Source organism: Sus scrofa, chromosome 7, assembly GCF_054392235.1.
Source record: "Sus scrofa isolate SSC_HxYL_T2T_F1_AM1 chromosome 7, Sscrofa_HxYL_maternal_Yorkshire_Landrace_v2.0, whole genome shotgun sequence".
NCBI classification, from domain to species: domain Eukaryota; kingdom Metazoa; phylum Chordata; class Mammalia; order Artiodactyla; family Suidae; genus Sus; species Sus scrofa.
Genome location: NC_139389.1, coordinates 108474380 through 108496605, shown reverse-complemented (window position 1 = coordinate 108496605; position 22226 = coordinate 108474380). Strand labels below are relative to the sequence as shown.

General features: G+C 36.5%; 1 protein-coding gene across 5 annotated transcripts in view; it reads right to left on the bottom strand.

Moving 5' to 3' along the window:
* Positions 1-22226, bottom strand: part of LIN52 (lin-52 DREAM MuvB core complex component) — a 109643-nt gene that overhangs the window by 75327 nt on the left and 12090 nt on the right. Inside the window, exons 5-6 of one of the 5 annotated variants that reach the window (XM_005656377.4) lie at positions 21447-21530; positions 12796-17293 (exon numbers count right to left, since the gene is read on the bottom strand). The exons of 1 other annotated variant lie outside the window; for it this stretch is intronic. In XM_005656377.4, the coding sequence (XP_005656434.1) occupies positions 17250-17293; positions 21447-21530 (128 nt within the window). In that variant the 3' untranslated portion in view covers positions 12796-17249. 5 annotated transcript variants of the gene reach the window in all.

The following is a 22226-nucleotide window of genomic DNA, read 5'->3' as shown; positions in this document are numbered from 1 at the left end:
TGCATACCTCCTTCATTTCCAAACTGAGGCACAATCCAATGGAGCTGATGAAAAGTTGAGGTCATGACTCCTCAGGCTGTAATCATTTCTTAACTAACTGCATGGTAAAAAAATTAGCCAATTCACGAGTCATGTGTAAATGCTGATTTCTTGCTGCTACCTTGATTTCCTTCACTCTCCACTAGTAGCACCCACACAGCAATTCTGTCTGTGAACAGGCCAAATCACAACAAGCAATAAACGGAAAGGTGATGTCCCCTCTCCCACTGCCGTCTCTGCAGATACAGGACATCTTTTACCATCGCCACTGTGGACTGAGCATTAAAATGAGAAAGTGGAGCTACAATGGGTGAATGAAATTGGAGACTTCTTCCCCTATAAATAACCATTCTGAAGGTTTCATTTGATCTCTTTTCAACATTCCAAAGGAGATTTTAAAGGACTATTTTGTTTGATACAAGAATAAGAATTACTTCTGGTGATACCTGTTTGTGGAGAGTGGACTGGATTAATGCTCTATACTCTCATGTAACCACCTCTGCAGGACCTTAAAAAAGGTACGGTTTTGGCTATACCACTTCCCTCAACTACTCAACCCTTGTTTTTACATTCTTGCAGAGACAAAGACTATAAGAGGGAAGAGTAAAACAAAAAAGAAAAAAAAAAGTCAAAAAAACCCCAAACCTCCAACTCTACCAGAAACTAGAAGTCTTAATTAATGTTCAACTCTTGTTCCAATAAAGTAAATCAAGAAAATGCCAGTGATAAAAAATAATGTCTATTTCTTAAATAATAAGGCTTAACAGATCCCTACTACTGAAGACTAGAATAATGTGAGTTAATTGTTGGCCCCTCTCTTCAATAAGCCTCTATGAAGGAAAAAAAAAGAAAGATTCTATCACATGCGGCACTCCTCTGCTTTCCCTAACTTACCTACATGAAACTAGCCAGTTTAAGAGAACATCAACCCAAACACAAGATCTGTCTGGAATGTAGAAATGAAAAACACAGATTTTACCAACTAACTTCCACATAACTGAATGAACCAACAGTGTCAACAAAAAACTGGTGTATACACAAGACAGTACTCATCTTTGTGCATCTCTATAGGATGGAGCCTCAACCAAATTAGCTCTAATATGATTTTGAAATTCTGAGCCCTGTCAAGAAATGAAGGTTAATAGGCTTTTTTGGAGATATGGAGGATGCAATTGACATGGTTTCGATTTTGTTCCTATTTGACCCCTTGATGATTTGAGATCCATTTTACACTTCAGAGAACCCAAATGTCATTTTCAATTTATATATTAAGATTTTATTCTCCATGGAATAAAAATAATCCTAAAATATACTAAGAGTTTCAACCCAGATATCACTGCCATACAAAACTTAGGTCATATCTAGCTCATGGATCTCAATTCTATTCACTCAATAAGCGTTAGATGTGGTTTCTGACCAGCTTTTGCTTACAATGGAAAATTTCTTTTAGTTCACTGCCAGACTGGTGTCCAGCATCAAAATAAGAACTGCTAAATACAGGCAGAATTTTATTTATAAGCTCCCTATGGGGCAAATCATATTTTATCAAATGAATATTTCAAAGAAGCCATGAAACATATCTACTATTAACTCTAAGAGGCATTATTACCCCTGGATAAAGAATCAGAATATTTGGATTCTAGTCCCAGTTTTGCAAATAACTAGGTGTGTGACTGGGCAAAGGATTTAAGTTTTTTGAACCTCAAATGGGAATAAAAGCAGAAGAGTAGTGAGAATTAAGTGAGAAAATATATGTAAGAAACATAGGCTCAAAAACAATACTTGCCTTTACTGCTTCATGAGATATGATTCAGATTCCTGGTTCTGTCACTAATGAGCTGTGTGGCTGTCCTTAGGCAAGTCACCTATTATCTTTAGGCCTCTGTTTCTGCATCTGTAACATCAGAGGGTTGGGACTTGATTCCCTTCCAGTTCTAACATGTTATGGTTACCAATTCTGTCACTAAATTACTGGGTGGCTGAGGTCTACGTAACTGCATCTCTTTAGACCTCAGTTTCCTTCCCTTTAAATACTGGAAGCTGAACCAACAGAAAACTAGGATCATAACGAGAAATTCATAAAAGGAGGAAAAGCAAGTGGTCAGTAAACATAACTTTATCAGCAATCAAAGAAATACCTATAAAAAATACTGACATAATTTTTCACCTATAAAATGGGCAAGTACTAAAAAGTTTCACACTATCTAAAGTTGGCCATACAATACAGGAAAATAAGTACTTTCATTTACTGTTCCTAGAAATATAGTTTGGACAAGTATTTCTGGAGGTCACTTAAGCAATATGTATAAAAAATTTTAATGTGCCATTCACTTTGATCTAGAGTAAAGGATGCTTACTCCAGCATGGTCAAATACGGGAAACAATCTAAATGTTTATTAAGAAAGAATTAATAAATTACATTATAAATAATCATACAATGGTATTATGCACAATTATAATACCAAAGATTTTGCTATGTTTTCATGGTTATTGAAAGACGTTCACAATGCACAAAGTCAAAAAGGAAGGTTTTAAAACAGGAATAGCATGATGTCATGTATGTAAAAATATATGTACATATGTATGCATATAAGTGTGTGTATATACATGTGTATAATACCTCTTAGAAGGACATATTTAGAGGATTTGCAAGAGTGTTCACTGAAATGTTAAACGTAATTACTGTATTTTGGGATGCTGTGATTTGGGGTGATTTCTGCTTTCTTTATGTTTTCTATAATGAATATGGTTTTGTTTTTGTTCCTCTACTGTTCTTTTGTAAAAAACTTCAGTGACAGAATTCTATTCAATTATAGAATCTTTTTGCCTCTTCCTCAGAGAAGCCTTGCTTCTCTGGACACCCTGAACAAATCAGAGGCAGTCTCAGATATCTGTTGTTCTGCACTATTATACTTCTCCTTCACAGTGCTCATCACAACCCTCACTACAGATTATTTCAAGGTGTTCAAGGTGTGTCCTCCATGTGATTGCTTTGCTTACCACTGCATCCTCAACTCTTACCATAGTGACTGGCTCATTTTAGTCAATTAAAATGTTTGTTGTGGAGATCCCTTCATGGCTCAGCAGTTAAGGAACCCAACTAGGATCTGTGAGGATGCAGGTTCGATCCCCGGCCTCGCTCATTGGGTTAAGGATCCGGCGTTGCCGTGACCTGTGGTGTAGGTCGAAGACGAGGCTCAGATCCCGTGTTGCTGTGGCTGTAGTGTAGGCCAGCAGCTGTAGCTCCAATTAGACCCCTAGCCTGGGAACCTCCATATGCTACGGGTGCAGCCCTAAAAAGACAAAATGACAGATAAATAAATAAAATATGGCACAGATGAACCTATCTACTGAGCAGATTCCCAGACATGAATAGCTGACTTGTGGTTGCCAAGAGGGAGGGGGAGGGAGTGGGATAGACTGGGAGTTTGGGGTTAGTAGATGCAAACTATTACATTTAGAATAGACAAGCAATGAAGTCCTGCTGTAGAGCACAGGGAACTATTTCCAATCACTTGTGATTCTAATCACTTGTGATAGGACATGGATGGAAGATAATATGAGAAAAAGAATGTATAAGTAGGAGTTCACCTTGTGGCTCAGCAAAAACGAATCCAACTAGTATCCATGAGGATGCAGGTTCGATCCCTGGCCCTGCTCAGTGGTTAAGGATCCGGCATTGCCGTGAGCTGTAGTGTAGGTGGCAGACATGGCTCGGATCTAGGATTGCTATTGCTGTGGTGAAGGTGGAAGCTGTAGCTCCAATTCGACCCCTAACCCGGGAACTTCCATATGCCATGGGTGTAGCCCTAAAAAGACAAAAAATAAAACAAAAAAAATAAAATCTTCCTTCTCCTTTCTTTTCCAATTACAAAATAATACGTATCAAGTGGGTTGTTAGTTCTTTTCTCATGTAGTGTCCAAGTTAGTCAACAAATCAACAGCTAAAGATGCTTCAGTTTTTTCAAGGAAAGAAAATTTCCAAGGATTTTCAAATAACAAATAGTATTAATGTAAAAATTTATCACTCAACGAGGTTATCGGAAAACTTACATATCAAATTCAGAAGCCACTGAGTTGAGGAAAACATACCTTTACTTACTCCATTTTAATTTTTCTCTGTATTATGTAACCAACAATGATACTGTGATATTCCCGTAGGAGAAGAAAACAATTCAGCCAGCCCAAGTCATACTAGTAATTTACTATTTATTTCTAAGATACTAGAGCTTTGAACTTATCATCCAAATCAAAATGACAAGGGTGGCACTAACAAAAAAGGAAAACATCGTCAAACCAAAATTCAAAACTTTTGTTTAAATTAGAGAAATCTGAATATGGATCACACATCAGATAATTGTATTGCATTATGATAAATTTCTTGAGTGTATTAGCTGTATTATAGATATGTAGGAGAATGTTACTGTTCTTAAGAAATTATGCTAAAGTATTTATGAAGCGTCATGGTCTCTGCAGCTAGTTTTCAAACAGTTCAAGAATAAAACAGTAAAATTAAAAATTATACTTATGTAGATAGATAAAGCAAATGTGACAAATGTTAACTGGTGAACAGGTGAAGGTCTATGAGTATCTATCGCATTATTCTTGAACTTTTTTCTCTTTTTATGGTCACATTGCGGCATGTGCAAGTTCCCAGACTTGGGGTTGAACCAGAGCTGTAGCTGTAGGCCTAGGCCAAAGTGGTGGCAACAGCAACAGGTGGATCTGAGCTGTATCTGTGACCTACGCCACAGCAGCAGTGCCAGATCCTTAACCCACTGAGAGAAGCCAGGGATAGAACCCACATCCTCATTTTTTTGGCGGGGGGGACGGGGGTCTTTTTAGGGCCCCACCTGCAGCACACGGAGGTTTCCAGGCTAGGGGTCGAATTTGAGCTGTAGCTGCTAGCCTATGCCACAGCCGCAGCAACGCTGGATCTGAGCCACACCTGCAACCTACACCACAACATAGGACAACAATGGATCCTTAACCCACTGAGCAAGGCCAGGGATAAAACCCGAGTCCTCGTGGATGCTAGTCAGATTCATTTCTGCTGAGCCATGACAGGAACTTCGACTATGTCAGGTTCTTTACCCGCTGAGCCACAAGAGCGCTAAAACTTTTTAAAGAAATTTGAAACTTGATATCAATTTAAGAGAAAAAAACAAACTTGGATTCATTAAAAAACACCATTAAGAAAATGGGAAAGTAAGCCACATAGTGGGATAAGATGTCTGCAATTTATGTAACTGACAAAGAATGCATATCAGAAATATATAAAGAATACCTACAAATCAGTGTTTAAATTGACAATCCAGTTTTTAAAGAAGGGCAAGAGATATAAACAAGCACTTCAAACCCCTGGAAAAAAAAAAAGCGCTCCACAAAAGCAGTTATTCAAATGTTCAATAAACATATGAAAAGGCACTCAATCTCATCAAGCATTATGGAAGTGAAAATTAAAACTACACTGAGATACCATTCCATGTATGATAATAGCTAGATATTAAGACCGAGAATGCACCTGTTGGTAGCAACTTAGAATAACTAAAATCGCCCAAGGGCTTGTAAACTGGTATAACCACTTTGGAAAACTGGAACTATCTACTATATACATACCTACAACCTAGAAATTTTACTCCTAGTTATATATACAAAAATGCATGTACCAAAACGGACATATACCAAGAATGTTCATAGTATTTCTTTGTAATAGCCAAAAGCTGGAAACAGCCAAGTATCCATTGTTAGCAAAATGGAAAAATAAATCACATTGTATTCTTACAGTGATATACTATACAGCAATAAAAATAAGCAAATGACAGCTGAAGACAACATGGATGAATGTTATAGTCAAACTATTGAGCAAAAGAAGCCAGACACAAGAGTATATATATAGTGTGTTATTCATTTACGTAAGTTAAAAAACAAGCAAAATTATTTTATGATGTTATAAGTCACAACAGTGCTTGCCTCTGGGGGAAGGGCAGGCAGTGACTGAGAGGGACATTAAGGAGGCATTATATGTTTGAAAGTTCTATTTCTTGATCTGATTCGGGTGGTGGTTATATGGGAATGTTGATTTGATGGAAATTCACTGAGCTATACATTATTATTGTGTGCTTTTCTCTATGTATATTATACTTCCACTTACATTTTATCAAAGAACAAGAAAATTCAGGAATTTTCATATCCTGAATCTAAAGTCTCAGTTTAGTTCTTTTCTCTTCGTATTCTGTATCTAAAACTTCAACCTGTTAAATTCAACTATTCTCTCAATGGACTTCTTCACTATTATCCAACCAATTTTAAATGTATCTTTCTACAATATAGTCAAGTGTAACAGTTCTTCCTTTAAAAATATCATTATTTTTCTATTACATTTCTCAAATCTTTCTGTTATACCAAACATTGATAGCTCTTGCCAAGCTTTTAGTTTAGACTTAATAGTTAAAGATACTTCTCTTCTAGATACCAAAAGTCATTATTTTTTTTAGATTTCCTATACCAAAGTGCTCTGTCATCACCTTATCAATCTCATGCAATAAATATCACCACCCTCCCAGATTATATTTCCAACACCAAACAGTGTTAAAAACTGAAAAAAAGAAAAGGAACTAGGAATTCCCATCATGGCTCAGTGGTTAACGAATCCAACTAGGAACCATGAGGTTGCAGGTTCAATCTCTGGCCTCAGTCAGTGGGTTAAGGATCCGGCGTTGCTGTGGCTCTGGTGTAGGCCGGTGGCTACAGCTCTGATTAGACCCCTAGCCTGGGAACCTCCACATGCCGCAGGAGTGGCCCTAGAAAAGGCAAAAAGACAAAAAAAAAAAAAAGAAAGAAAGAAAACTAAAATTACATTTAAAACAAAAATACCTCTTCATTTCATTGAAATCTAGAGTATCAAAAACTAAACAGATAAACAAAAAATCAGATAATGTCAATTTACTTCCCCAGGAACAGAAACAGTCATTCTCATACCCAAAGCCTGGAAAGAAATTCAGGCTTTGCACACCTATTACAATTATTTAGTTCTCCTCTCCTCTTTGCCATAGGAAAACTATATATTCAAATGGAAAAATTTATCAGGTCCATTTTACTTCTCAACCAGAGAGCTGCAATTCCATTTAAGACTAACACACATTCTAAATGGTTCTTTGCTCCTGCTGAGTAGTTATACTAGAGTTCAGTTTCCCAGCTACAGGGAAGAAAGGCTGAAAACACAAAGCTGGACAAAATGCTGGCCAATGTTTGCTTATGAAAAGATACCTCTTTTGCCAACTACATCATCTCTTGCCCCTGACCCAGGAGCTTACCACTCCTTTTGTTCCCAAACTTCTCCATCTAGAAGGACATGCTAAGTATGCTATTCATCACTTGCTTAAAATGATCACTTGTTGTTAACAGATCTAGTCATTTTTATTTAGAAACAGTCCATAAAAGAGTTTAAAATTTTACCTGTGCAGGAAATCAGAAGATAGATCTTTCAAGTAACTATAATTTTGTTTCTAGAATGGTACATAATTTTTCTTTTTTTTTGGATAGTTTTTTTTTTTCCCACTTCAACAAAATGAAATGTGGTTATTGTTGATTATTTGGAAATTGCAGAAAAAATTTTAAAAATCACTCAGGATAGCCATTAAAACATATTGGTGTATTTCCTTCTAGTCATTCATCTATGCTTATGCTCTCAAAACAAAAAAGAAAGAAGAAAACTGCTGATTTTGTGTTCTGCAATTTTTCACTTGCATTTTTACCTGTAACTATCCTTACATATGATATTTTTCTGTCCTTAAATGCTCTTCATTGCTCTAACATGATTTTTAATAGCTACATTATCTTCTATTGTATGAATATACTATAATTCACTGGGTTATTTAATGTTGAACCTTAAATTCTTTCACTATGTATATCCCCTTATCTATGATACATTTTGTAGAACTATGCAGAATGCTACTTTGAAACCAACCCCAAACAAATTAATTTAAGCCCAGCCTGCTTACCTCTATCCTTCCCCTCCTCACCCCAAATCAGAAGAGAATAAATTCACATCACAAGCATTTTACGGTAAAATCCTCTTTGTGTGTAAAACCATTTTAGAGGCAATGTTGGGTTTATGAAACAACTTAACTAAAGGATAAAAGATATAAATGTTTATAAGCCTTACAGGTAATTTGAGGCTTTGTGTATCCTAATTTGTTAACCAAGGGAAAAATTAGAAATAATGACATGTTTTTTTCCACATTATCATAATACATTTTTTAAAACAAAATGCTTAAGGCTAAATTGACAATTTCTAATTATGAGGAATATCCTTGATCCCTCCAAAGTGGGATTTCTAGATTTTATACTGTATTACTACCTAAATAGGATGCCATGCTGATGACTAGGGTGAGATGGTATGGCCATAACATAAAACAAAGATAAGTTTCATTTGGTATTGGAGAAATGTAGATTACATCACTATCTGTAAGGTGACTTTTTTTTTTTTTTTCCTTTCTTTTTAGGGACACACTCACAGCATATGGAGGTTCCCAGGCTGGGGATTGAGTCAGAGCTGTAGCTGCCAGCCTACGCCACAGCCACAGCAACACAAAATCCAAGCTGCGCCTGCAACCTATACTGCGGCTTGCGGCAATGCCAGATCCTTAACCCACTGAGTGAGGCCAAGGATCGAACCCGCATCCTCATTGATACTAGTCATATTCCCACTGAGCCACAACGGGAACTCCCTGTAAAGTGTTTCTGAATCAATTTCGCTGGCTTTACTTTTCTAGGTTAATTTTTTTTTTTTTTGCCTTTTTTAGGGCCACACTGGCAGCATATGGAAGTTCCTAGGCTAGGGGTCAAATCAGAGTTACAGCTGCTGGCATATGCCACAGCCACAGCCATGCAGGATCTGAGTCATGTCTTTGAACTAAACCACAGCTCATGGCAACACTGGATCCTTAACCCACTGAACGAGGCCAGGGATCGAACCCGCATCCTCATGGATCCTAGCTGGATTCTTTAACCACTGAGCCACGGAGGGAACTCCCTGGGTTAAAATAATTTAAATTTACATTTTCTTGAATTTCCAGTCTTCATTACAGAGATGATTAAGAAACATGAAAAAGTTCATTTTTACAAGTGAAGGACTGAACATTAAAACAAGATATTAGTATTTTGCATATCAAGTTGCAAAGACTTTAAAAAATTATAATTCTTGGTATTACCAAGGATATAAGGGTAGGCGAGGCCTTTCTGGAAGACAATTTGGTAATATATTTCCCTCTTAATTAGAGATCCCAGAAATCTCCAACTACATGTTAAACGAAGCCTTCACTCACAGAAAGACTTAACCATGGTGCTACTATAATCCAAAAGTTGATATTAACTAATAAATGCATCAGCATCAAATATGTTGAGCCAGTTACCATTATTCAAGTTTAAACTTCTGAAATTTGGAGTTCCCATTGTTGCTCAGTGGTAACGAACCGGACTATTATCCATGAGGACGTGTCTTCAATTCCTGGCCTCACTCAGTGCGTTAAGCTCTGGCATTGCCGTGAGCTGTGGTGTAGGTCGCAGACATAGCTCAGATCCCGAGTTGCTATGGCTGTGGTATAGGGGGACAGCTATAGCTCCGATCTGACCCCTAGCCTGGGAACTTCCATATGCTGCAGGTGTGGCCCTAAAAAGTAATCAAACAAACAAACAAATAAATAAATAAAAATAAACTTCTAAAATTTTCTTCCAATTTACAAGCATTTGGATGTCTACCATATACAAAGGCGTTAACAACTTCCTGAAGAGTTAGAGGTAGCTAACTGAAAAAAAAAAGCACTACTGTGGAAGGAAACTATACAAAAGTAATTTATTCAGCTGAGAGGCTTAATGATATGCCAAAGGTTACAGGAACCCCAAAAACCCATTTCTGAAGTTATGGATATCCTGTTTCACACATTTATTTCCCTGAAAAAACAAATACAATCTAAAACACTACTTGTTACCTGGGTGATATGACTAAACTAGGCAAAAGCATTGCTTTCATTCTATTAAGAACACCAACCTATACAAACGGCTTTTACTTACTTCTAAAATAATTAAGATGCCAGCCTACTAAGTGACATGTAAAAGAGGCAGGTGATTTTTTTTTTAGTGTAACCAAATCTCCTTCTTCTTTCTGACTTTCCTGTCACCAAGCATGCTCAAAACAACATGGTAAACTCTAATTATCGTCTGCCCCCTAAGATTCATCCAGACAGTTACTCACCTAATCCTGAAAATGATATACCTAAAACATCTACTGTTGGTGTGCTTCTTTCTTCCATTATCCCTGCCACCACTCATTCAAGCCCTCAGTCTTTCTTGCGGAACCCACACTCCTTGCTAGCTTCTGGCCTCCTGTCTTTACTATTTCATTCTATCCTATGCATGATGCCTCTTAAAGGTGTGTGACACCCCTACTCGTTAATCCTCAGTGGGAGAATTTTTAATGACAGAAAAATGCTTAAGATGGAATGAATTGTAAAAAAAAAAAAAAAAAAAAAAAGGCGGACTAAAACTACATATATACACTATAGCCTCAGTTATGTCCGTGTATATATGTGCGTACAAATAGAAATGTAATCACATGCACCCCCACATAAAGGGAAAAGGGAGGGTAGGAAACATATCCAATGTTAGCAATAGTTATCTCTTAGTGGGTAAGGCTGTGGTCATTGTAATGTTCTCTACCTTAACAATAAACAGATTTGTGGTAAATCTCCTAGTAAAGAAAGTATCCCTATAAGCCATCTGTAATGAACATATGTTAATATGCTAACATACAATGTTACAGACATTAAAATACTTTTTAAAGAACATGCTCCCCATTACCTATGAATCTAATTCCTCTCTCCTGAGAGTTCAAGACCCTATGCAGTCCAGCCCCTATCTTTCTCCTCTTGGTCCTTACGACCCCTAATATAATCTGGGATCCTTAAAAACCAAAATAGATCGCTCACACTATTCATTGAGCACAGCTGTTTTTTCAAACTCTGCTCACTCCAAATATTTACTCCACCTGGAATATGGTCCCTTCCCATATCCACCCATTGAAAACCTGTGTTCCTGGAGTTCTCTTGTGACACAGAAGGTTAAGGACCTGGTGTTGTCACTGCAGTGGCTCAGGTTACTCCCATAGTGCAGGTTGGATCCCTGCACCAGGAACTTCCACAGGCCGTGGGCAAGGCCAAAAACAAAAACAAAAAAATCTGTGTTCTTTAAGGTATATTTTCAATGATTTGGAAATAGCAAATACTACCAACACCCCTTTCGCTGGTCCACAGTAGACAATACTAATTGACTTTTCTGAATCCAGACTCCTCAAAATCTTCAGTTCAACAGTCCTAGGTAATCCTTACTAATCAATCCATGTTGACAAATAAAATGAAACTTATCTGCCATTCCTGTAGCAATCTAATATAACTGCCTCTTCTCTCCCATCCCCAAGGTTCTTAGTACTCTTATAGAGCTTATCTCCTCCACCTTCTATTAAAAATAATTTACCAAATTGTCTTATTTCACTCTCCTACTAGATTTTAATCCGTACAAGGGCAGTAATTATATCCTATTCATCTTGATATCCCCTACAGAGCCTTGTAGGAAGTAGGCACTCAGTTGCTCAACTGCTCACTTCTGTTCAGGCATTGTCTGATACCACTTAATAACCAGGAGAGTAAAAAGACAGAACAAGACAAACAGATTAGAAAGCTGAACTCATTCTGAGGGTCTTATATCCAGGTATGGAAGATACTGAATTAAACTACCACATTTTTGTTTATTTTTCTATTGATCTCCTTAATTAAAAGCAAAATGTTATTTCTGATAATAGAGAAACTGAAGGACTCTGAGCCTCAAAAATATACATTGCTTAAGAAAAGATTTTTTTTTTAAATGGAGAGGTGAAAAGGAAAAGTAAAAAGCTAAAAATAAAGTAAGGCATCAACAAAGTTAGGCAAGTATTCTAGTTTGTACCTAAATTAGAAACCCAGTTCAAGAGAGATGGGTAGAAGTACAGTAAGACTAGAAGTACAGTAAGACTGCCATCTAGAGGCTAGTGAAAAAAACCCTTTTCCTCCTCAATCAAGTACGGTTAATTTAAACTACTATAGACAGAAGTACAGGCTTTATAAAGTAAGTCAGGCAAAGCAGCCTGATGTCAGGCCACAAAGACTATCCAGGGTGTAAGAGTCCCAGTTACTCTCTCCCTGCCCTCCATCACAGATCAAAATAAGAAATTAGCAGAGCTAACTGTTCTTTAGAATTTTATCTGGATGGGAAGTAGTTTTTAACTACAAATGGCCACTTTTTCAAAAACCGCATAGCTAAAGGGTACAGAAGTCTACTTCACCACAGGCTAGCTTGGAAGCAGAAGTTCTTCTTTGGTACCACCACCAAAGAAAGTGGTACCAGTTTCCTCATCAATACAGACTACCAGGATGAAGTATCCGGTTTGAATGGGAAGTTTCAATCTTCTTACAATAAAATGTTGCATTTTAAAAACTAGTAGGTGATTAGATTTAGTCAAATAATGGTCCTACTGAAAGAGCTAAGTGAACATACAAGATTAGACTATAAATTAACAGGAGCAATTAATTGTATCAAAATAAGCTACATTTCTTAAAGCTTATTTAGACTGAAGATTCAGTGTGATCTTACGTAACTTTTTAGCTAATCTTTTCTTTATAACATCAAAGTAATTTCAAACCAGTACAAGTAAATGACTACAAATCAAATTGAAAATTTTTTTATTATATGGTATATGGTGAAGTATAATCAAGAACAAATGCATCACATTCAACTTCTTCATGATAAAAATATTCAACCAACTAAAAATAAGAGATAACATCCTCAACCTGACAAAGGGCATCTACACAAAACCTAACACGCTCCCTCCCTAAGATCAGGAGGAAGACAAGGATGTTCATTTTTGCCACTTCTATTCAACACTGTACCGAGACTTCAAGCCAGGGCAATAAGAAAGAAAGGAAAAGAAAAGAGAAGAAAAGGAAATGAAACAAAGAAAAGGAAAGGAAGGGAGGGAAGGAAGGAAGAAAGAAAGGAAGGAAGGGAGGGAGGGAATATATATCCAGACTGATTACAGAAAATCTTAAGTAATCTACTAAAACACAATTAGAACTAATAAATGAGTTCAGTAAAGTGGCAAGACATAAGATCAAAATACAAAAATTAATTCTATTTCTCTACAGTAGCAATAAGCAAATTGAAAATGAAATTAAGAAAACAATTTATAATTTACATTAAGAAAACAAATTAAGAAAACGTTTACATTAGCTCAAAAAAAACCCTTAGGAATAAATTTTAACAAATGAGGTATAAAACTTATGCTTTGAAAACTACAAAACATTGTCCAAAGAAATTAAAGAAGACCTGAATAAACAGAAATACATACCACATTCATGAATCATCTTAATTTTATTAAGACAACAATATCCCCCAAACTGATCTACAGATATAATGCAATCCCAGCGAAAATCTCAGCTGACCTCTTTAGCACAACTGAGAAGTTAAAATCCCAATGGAAATTCAGGGGACCCAGAATAGCATAAAAATTCTTGAAAAACAAGAACAAAGTTGGAAAACTCAAACAGCCCAATTTCAAAACTTACTACAAAGCTACAGTAATCAAGACAGTGAGGTAATGGCATTAGGATAGATATATATGTCAATGGACTACAGAACTGAGAATCCACAAATAAAACCTCATGTTCATGGTCAACTGATTTTTGAGAAAAATGCTAAGAGAATTAATTAGAAAAGGACAGCCTTTTCAACAAATGGTGCTAAAACAAGTGGATATCCAAATGTAAAAGAATGAATTTGGATCTCTACCTCACGCCATATACCAAAAAATAAACTTAAAATGGATCAAATACCTAACTTTAAGAGCTAAAGTATCTAACTCTTAGAAGAAAACATACGCATAAATGTTTAGGACCCTGAATTAGGCACTAGTTTCTTAGGTATGACATCAAAATACAAGCAACAAAAGAAATACTTGATAAACTGGAGTTCCCATCATGACTCAGCAGAAACGGAATCTAACTAGTATCCACCAGGACACAGGTTTGATTCCTGGCCTTGCTCAGTGGTTAAGGATCCCGAATTGCCTTGAGCTGTGGTGTAGGTCCCAGGGGCAGCTTGGATCCCTCGTTTCTGTGACTGTGGTGTAGGCTGGTGGCTACAGCTCCAATTCGACCCCTAACCTAGGAACCCCCATATGCTGTGGGTGTGGCCCTAAAAAAAGACAAAAAGAAATTACAAATAACTGATAATCTGGACTTCAACAAAAACAAAAACTTTCTTGCCTCAAAGAATACCATCAAGAAAGTAAGAAAATCAACCCACAGATGTAAAACTTTTTGCAAATGATATATCTAATAAGCAATCTGTTCCTAGAATATCTAAAAACCCCTACAACTCAATAATAAAAATAAAAATAATCCAATTTTTAAATGAGCCAAGGATCTGAATACAGTTCTCTAGAGAGGATATACAATTAGCCAATAAGCACATGAAAACTTGCTAAATATCGCTAGTTATTAGGCAAATCCAAACACAATGAGATACTACTTCACACTCACTAGGATGGATTATGTAATAATTTTTTTAAAACAAATAATAAATATTGGCAAGAACGTAGAGAACTGTCATATACTCTTGGTAGGAATGTAAAATGATATAGCTAGTATGTGAAATAGTCTGAGAGTTTCTCAAAAGACCAGATGCAGAGTTACCACATGATCCAGAAATTTCACTCCTAGTTATAAACTCAAGAGACTAAAAACAGAGGTCCACACAAAATCTTGTACATGAATGTCAACAGCAGCATTATTCATACTAGCCAAATAAAGGAAATAACCCAAATGTCCATCAACTAGTGGATAAATATAATGTGAATAACTGGTAGATAAATATATCTATACAGTAGAATATAATTCAATCATAAAAAGAAATGAAGCACTGATACATGTTACAATATACATGAACATTAAAAATACTATATTAAGTGAAAGAAACCAGTCACAAAAGACCACATATTATATGATTCCATTTATCCGAAATGTCCAAACTAGAAATTCACAGAGACAGAAAGTGTATTAGTGGTGGCCTAGGCCTACGGAGTTTGGGGGGAAATGGGGAGTGACTGGTAATGGATAGAATTTCTTTGAGGAATAACAAAAATGTTCTAAAACTGAGATGATGGCTGCATAATTCTGAATATACTAAAAATCACTGAATTTATATACTATAAATAAGTGAATTGTAGGGTACATGAATTACATCTCAGTAAAGCTATTATTAAAAAAGGAAAAAGAAGAAACATATCAGAACCCCAAGCTTTAGCCCTAGTTTCAAATGGCATGAGCGGCTGCTTTCCCCATCTTCACATCCTATTTAAAAATATCTTGAATACAGCCAGTAAGTAGGTCTTCTGCATGACTATTAAAAGGTCTGCAGCCTTCAGAGACAGGGTGAAAAAATTTTTAAAAAGGACAAAAACTGTTGAGAATCAGTATTCATTAGGACTTACAAGAGTTCAATGGGTCTTGGGAATAAAGCAAGCTATGCCTAGGTATTGCCTTTGCAATTTAAAAGACTAAATCAGGATCATGCCCAGGTCATAATAGTGATGGAGCAGGGGTCAGTTATAAGATAATACCAAACCATTATCACCATGCTTCACACTATCTCTACGGGGTTGATCATTCACTGTCATAGAGAAAAATTCCAGACATTATGAGACCTTCAAATATTACTTCATTAAAACACTATTTAAAACATTAAAACACTATTTAAAAATAATAATAATAATAATTTCCAGAAACTTCCACCATTTCAGTTTATTTATTTATTTATTTTTTTAAATGTGTTATTAGGGTCACATTCACAGCATGTGGAAATTCTGAGGCTACGGGTCGAATTGGAGCTGTAGCAACTCAGGACCCAAGCCACGTCTGCCACCTACACCACAGCTCACTGCAATGCTGGATCCTTAACCCACTGAGCGAGGCCAGGGATCGAACCCACGTCCCCATGGATACCAGTTGGGTTCGTTACCGCTGAGCCACAAGAGGAACTCCTGGAAGAGTATTTCTAATGGGGACTATGCATGGTGTTTGGTAGGAGAGAAGAAGGCTAGACATTAGGCTAGATCCAAAGTGAAGAGGATTCCCAGAGTTCCCATTGTGGCTCAGTGGTTAACAAATCTGACTAGGAACCATGAAGTTGCAGGTTTGATCCTTGGCCTCACTCAGTGGGTTAAGGATAAAGTGTTGCCATGAGCTGTAGTGTAGGTTGCAGTGCAGCTCAGATCCCTGTGGCTGTGGCTGTGGCTGTGGCCAGCGGCTACAGCTCTGATTCGACTGCTAACCTGAGAACCTCCATACGCTGTGGGTGCAGCCCTAAAAAACCAACCAACCAAACAAACAAAAAACCAAAGTGAAGAGGATTCTGAATGCCATGCTAAGGAATCTGAATTTTATTGTATGCATAATGAAGTATTACTAACGACTTATGAGCAAAGGACAAACAGAAGCAAACAATTTAGTAAAATTAAACTGGTAGTGTCCACATGATAAACTGATATGAGGGAGTCAAGAGGCAGGGAAGCCAGTTACAAAGTGAGTGCAATACAAGTTTCAGTAAGACAGGAAGGGCACTGAACTCAGATGGAAGTAACAGAAGTGGAATTCTCTATATGGTAAGGCAGTTTTTTATATTTCTATGTATTTCATGGGAATTTCCTAAAAACCCAAATCAAGAGGGGCCCCAATCATGTAAAACTATAAATACCTGTATAAAAAATTACTGCATTCCAAAATCTGCACACCAAAAAGGTGATTTGAGACATAACCATGGACCAAATCAAGGAGCAAGGTTCATCTCCCAAAAGACACAACCTAGTTACTATCAGCCAAGGAAGGTTCACATTATTTCTATACTAACATTTTAAAATGCTCTAGGGAAGTGACAAACAATCATGTTTTGAGGGCAAATTTTTTTGCATTTTTTTTCTTTCCATCATCTTTATCAGTGCAGATATTTGCATGAAAACAGGATCATTGGTCCTTGGGGATTCATCAGCTCCTATTGCTTATTTTTCATCCATGTCATCCTCTCAATTAATGCAGGAAAGAGGATTGAGACATCGAAACACCAGATTAGGGTGTCAAGTAAATGTCAACCCCTAGAGTAGATGAATAATCTGTAAGGACAAAAAAAAGATCTTGTTTTTATGCAAATATACTACAATAAAAAACAAAGAGAGAATGTGTCCAAGAAGTCCAATACATATCAATGTGATTCCTCTAATTCTAAATTTAAAAAGTATTTTCTACATGTCAGCTTATCATTATAATCAGGGAAAATGACAATCAGTAGTAAAGCACTACTATAGAAGTTGAAATAGGCTGAATTTTAAACTAGAAAATTAGTTCGAAAAAACCTCAGCTGTGCTCATGAGGCTTATCTGGCAGAAACGAGCATTTTTGTTGCAGAATTTTGGTTACATGCTTAAGGTGACTGAGTTAGGTGACTTCAAACCTCGACCACCAAAGTCTTTGGTTTTAGAAATACAAATTCTTAACAATAATAATGTTTTTAATTATGTGGATTAAAAACTAAAACAAACCACACCAAGTTTCTGATTTGTGGAAAGCCATTAAAATAGATTGATGCTGAGAGGATTCATTATTCTAAAAACTGATAAAGAGAAAGAATCATTTATCCAACAAGAACAATTTTCAAGGTAATAATAAACAGTTGATAAGATAAAATTCTTTACGGGAAAACTCTAGCTAAAAAGAAGGAATGACAGAATTAGTACATCACCATTTTGCAACCTACAATAAAATAGTTAATCTATGTACTTTTCAAAGGCTGCTAAAACTCTGGGTATAAGGCTGATGGAGAATTTTCTTTCTTTCTTTCTTTTTTTTTTTTTTTGTTTTGCTTTTTAGGGCTGCACCCATGGGATATGGAGGTTCCCAGGCTAGGGGTCAAATGGGAGCTGCAGGTGCCACCTATGCCACAGCCACAGCAACTCGGGATCCCCAACCCACTGAGCGAGGCCAGGGATCAAACTCAAGTCCTCATGGATACTAGTCGGATTCATTTCCGCTGTGCCATGATGGGAACTCCAAGACAAAATTTAATAATGAATCATAGCCAGGATAATAATACCTTTATCAATGAATTAATCTTAGCATCACAAAGAGAGCCTAGGAGACTTATGTACCCTTCTGAAGGCTATATACAACACAATTTATGAAATATTCTTGCCAAAATAAAAATAAAAATCAATCCTGTGTCTATGCAAGCTTCTAGATCTAACAACTAGGAAATTAAAAGGGATAGATGGACATATTAAACACTACCACAAGGATGTAAGCAATAAAATCCAGGATGTGAAAAATTCTACAGAACAAATAACAAGGTCTAATAAATGGCAAAGGAAAATAAAAGGGATGTGGAATTATTATAGATTAAAAGAGACTTAAGGGACATATCAATCAAATACAGTATCTTATTTAAATTTTGATGCAGGGAGTTCCCGTTGTGGCTCAGTGGTTAACGAATCCAACTAGGAACCGTGAGGTTGCGGGTTCGATCCCTGGCCTCGGCTCAGTGGGTTAAGGATCCAGCATTGCCGTGAGCTATGGTGTAGGTCGCAGAGGAGGCTCAGATCTGGCGTTGCCATGGCTGTGGTGTAGGCCAGCGGCTACAGCTCTGATTAGACCCCTAGCCTGGGAACCTCCATATGCCGCAGGAGCGGCCCTAGAAAAGGCAAAAAGAAAAAAAAATAAACACATTTTGATGCAAACCAACCAGTTGTATAAAGACAACCAACTACAAGTCAACCAGAGAAATCTGAATCCTTATTGGCTATCTGATGATATTAAGCAAGTCTGTTAAACTTTTAGGCATAATAATGGAATTATAGTTACATCTTTTAAAAAAGAGACAGAGAGTCCATGTCTTGGAATCATATACAAGGTTATTTAGTCATGAGATAATATGATGCCAGAGATTTGCTTTAAAATAATTATGTAGTTTGGTATGAGTGAAACGAATCAGCCATATGCTGACTATTGAAGCCAAGTAATGAGTATATGAGGTCAATATTCTACTCGCACTCCTTTGATACATGTTTAAAACTTTCCATAATAAAAAGTGTGGGAAAAAATACATTATCTTTCTCAGCAGAAAGCAGAAAAAGGAAAATTAATAAAAGGGAATATAGTGATTTCATCTACAATTAGAGACAATACTGTTGATAAATATATGTGTCATACAGCATCTCCTTGATACTACAAGCATGAAACTTAATTTCATAAGAAAAATTGGCAGAGAGATAAAAGACTGAGTATTATGATCATTACAGCATGTATTGTCCAGAGCTAGAAACACAATCAAGTTCTATACTGTACAAGCCTCACATTCACAAATTTAATAATCACAGGGCTTTCAATATAGACCCTTAAGGTCCATGACATACATAGTAATTAGTACTTTTGCTAGGACATAAACTTCAATCATGAGAAATAAATAACTAATACACAGGGGAGTTAGGAAACAATGAGTAAACCTAGCAGACTACTCAGCAAACATATCTCAAAGCAGTCTGTGGTTCTCTGCTCCTTGATTCATGAAGTGATGAATGAACAAAAATTTTTGGTACGAGAACATTGACTGCTAATGACAGAAATGGAAATAAAGAAAACATAAAGAGGACTAAGGAAGTGTTGATTATGAGTCAAAAATCAGAAATTTTAAACTAAATTTTAAAGTAAAATATTGAATTTGGCAGTAAAATCAATGATGTGAACAAATTCACTATATACTCTATAAATAAAGACAATTTATGAAACTTTTGTTGAGACCACTAATCAGGGCAAAACTTGCATTTCTGAAAAAAAAAATCATAAGCTACAGTAATCCCTCAAAATTTTGGCTTTATGAGGACATAATGAACTTCTTTGCAGAACAGACACTGACTCACAGACTTTGAAAAACTTATGGTTTCCAAATGAGACAGGTTGGGGGGTGGGGGAATGCACTGAGGGTTTGGGATGGAAATGCTGTAAAATTTGGCTGTGATGATTGTTGTACAACTATAAATGTAATAAAATTCATTAAGTACTTAAAAAAAAATTGTGGCTTTATGAAGGTCTCAGGAGGTACCTACCCCTTGAGAACAAAGTTCTAAGCACTGTATTTATGCTAAGTATTTCTTTCAATTACAAAGTGAAAATTTGGTACAATTCCTCTTCCAATTTTATAATGAATATAGTATGGAAAGATATATAGTTTATAAAGAAATTATTTTATTTTATTTTTGCTTTTTAGGGCTGCACCTGGGGCATATGGAAGTTCCCAGGCTAGGGTTTGAATCAGAGCTGCAGCTGCTGGCCTGTATCACAGCTCACACCAATGCCAGATCCTTAACCCACTGAGCGAGGCCAGGGAAATTCACATCCTCATGGATGCTAGTTGGGTTTTTAACTTGCTGAGCCACAGTGGGAACTCCCAAGAAATAATTTTAAACTAAAAGAATGGAGAACAGTTAGGAATAGATGAGAACTTTAAAAGCATCACTCATACTAGCAGATTACGTTCCTGGTCTACTACATGAACCTTCCTTTGAGGAACCAATCCTCCACAATCACACTCCATGTGATTTGAGTCTGAATAACCATTCCAATCTGCATCCACACCCAGGCCCCAGGCCTGGCCCATCCCAGTGCTCCATGCTGCTTGGCTAAAGGACTGGTTCCAAGATAGGTATGTGAGTCAAGATGGAACAGTCAGGGTCCTCCCCAAGACCTTTCTTTGCCATGTGCAGAAAAGATGTTCTTTCTTTTAGGATTATGAGATTTAAAGACATAAGAGCTGGTGTTCCTGCTGGTTACCTTCCCTGGTGCTAGATCAAAGAATAATATTAATGCATGAGTGAAGCAGAGCTTTAAGATAGCAAACTAAAACTAAGAATGAGGGCATATTCCAAAGACTTCACTAAGAGTCATGAATCTAGATATACTCAAAGCTATTTCTACCCCTAGAATTTTGATTTATGTGAATAAAATCCTTCTTTTGCTTAAGATTGTTTGATTTGACATTCTATCGCTTAAAACTAAGAGTTACCAATATGCTTTCACTATACAAAGAACAATAACTTGTAATCTAGTAAACTCTGTAATTACTTTGACACTCTACTATAAAAGGCACACTTTAGATTATAGTGGCTTCTTACCTTGAGAACATCTAATAAAGATACTAAAGTTACTTTCTGAATTACACCAGAGCTCATCATTAAATATACAACATGCAACCCTGAATAAATGGATCTGGGTACTCACACTCATCCAGCCCCAACTGATAGGCTAGGTTCTGAAGGCCTCGTACCTTCTCCATCAAATTAGCTGTGGTGAGGCTCCCCAGTTCTGAAACAGAATCATTTATTTCAATACCATTTCTTTCCACTGCTTCTAGTAACAACGCATGCGGGTTGCAAATCCTTGTTATAAAAATTTCAAGCTTAATTCCTATGAAATAAGTAGAAAATGGATCCATATCTCTTCTCAACAAATCACATCACCACTACCCCCAGCACAGACGTGCACACACACAAAAACGCACAAATCAAATCAGTGAATTTTTCCACCACTGCAAAATGCCTCAGATAAGCTTACCCACTTAATGAGAAGAGAATTAACGTAAACACAACAACAAATTACATGTTTTATCCTGAGGATCTTTTTGTAACATTCATTTTGCGTATCATACAAAATGAATATATGGTTAAAATTTGAAAACTTGTGATCTGACATAGCATTGAGACAGCAAACAGACAGATCTCTGTCTCACAAAAAGGACACTATCTCAGCTGTCATTTATAAGTCCACATTACTCCAAGTGACAATAAAACACTTATTCTTTCCTATTTCTCCAGGTTTAGAAAACAGGCTAAATATTAATCCAAATTTTACCTTCAAATCAAATTCCCATAAAAAAATTTTTAATTTTACCAGATAAAAAGACAGTAAACTTAAAATTTTATCTTCCCAGATTTTCATTTAAACAGAACTTAATTCCTTTTAAGTTTAGGACATACATGAACTTGCATGAAACAGAATGCT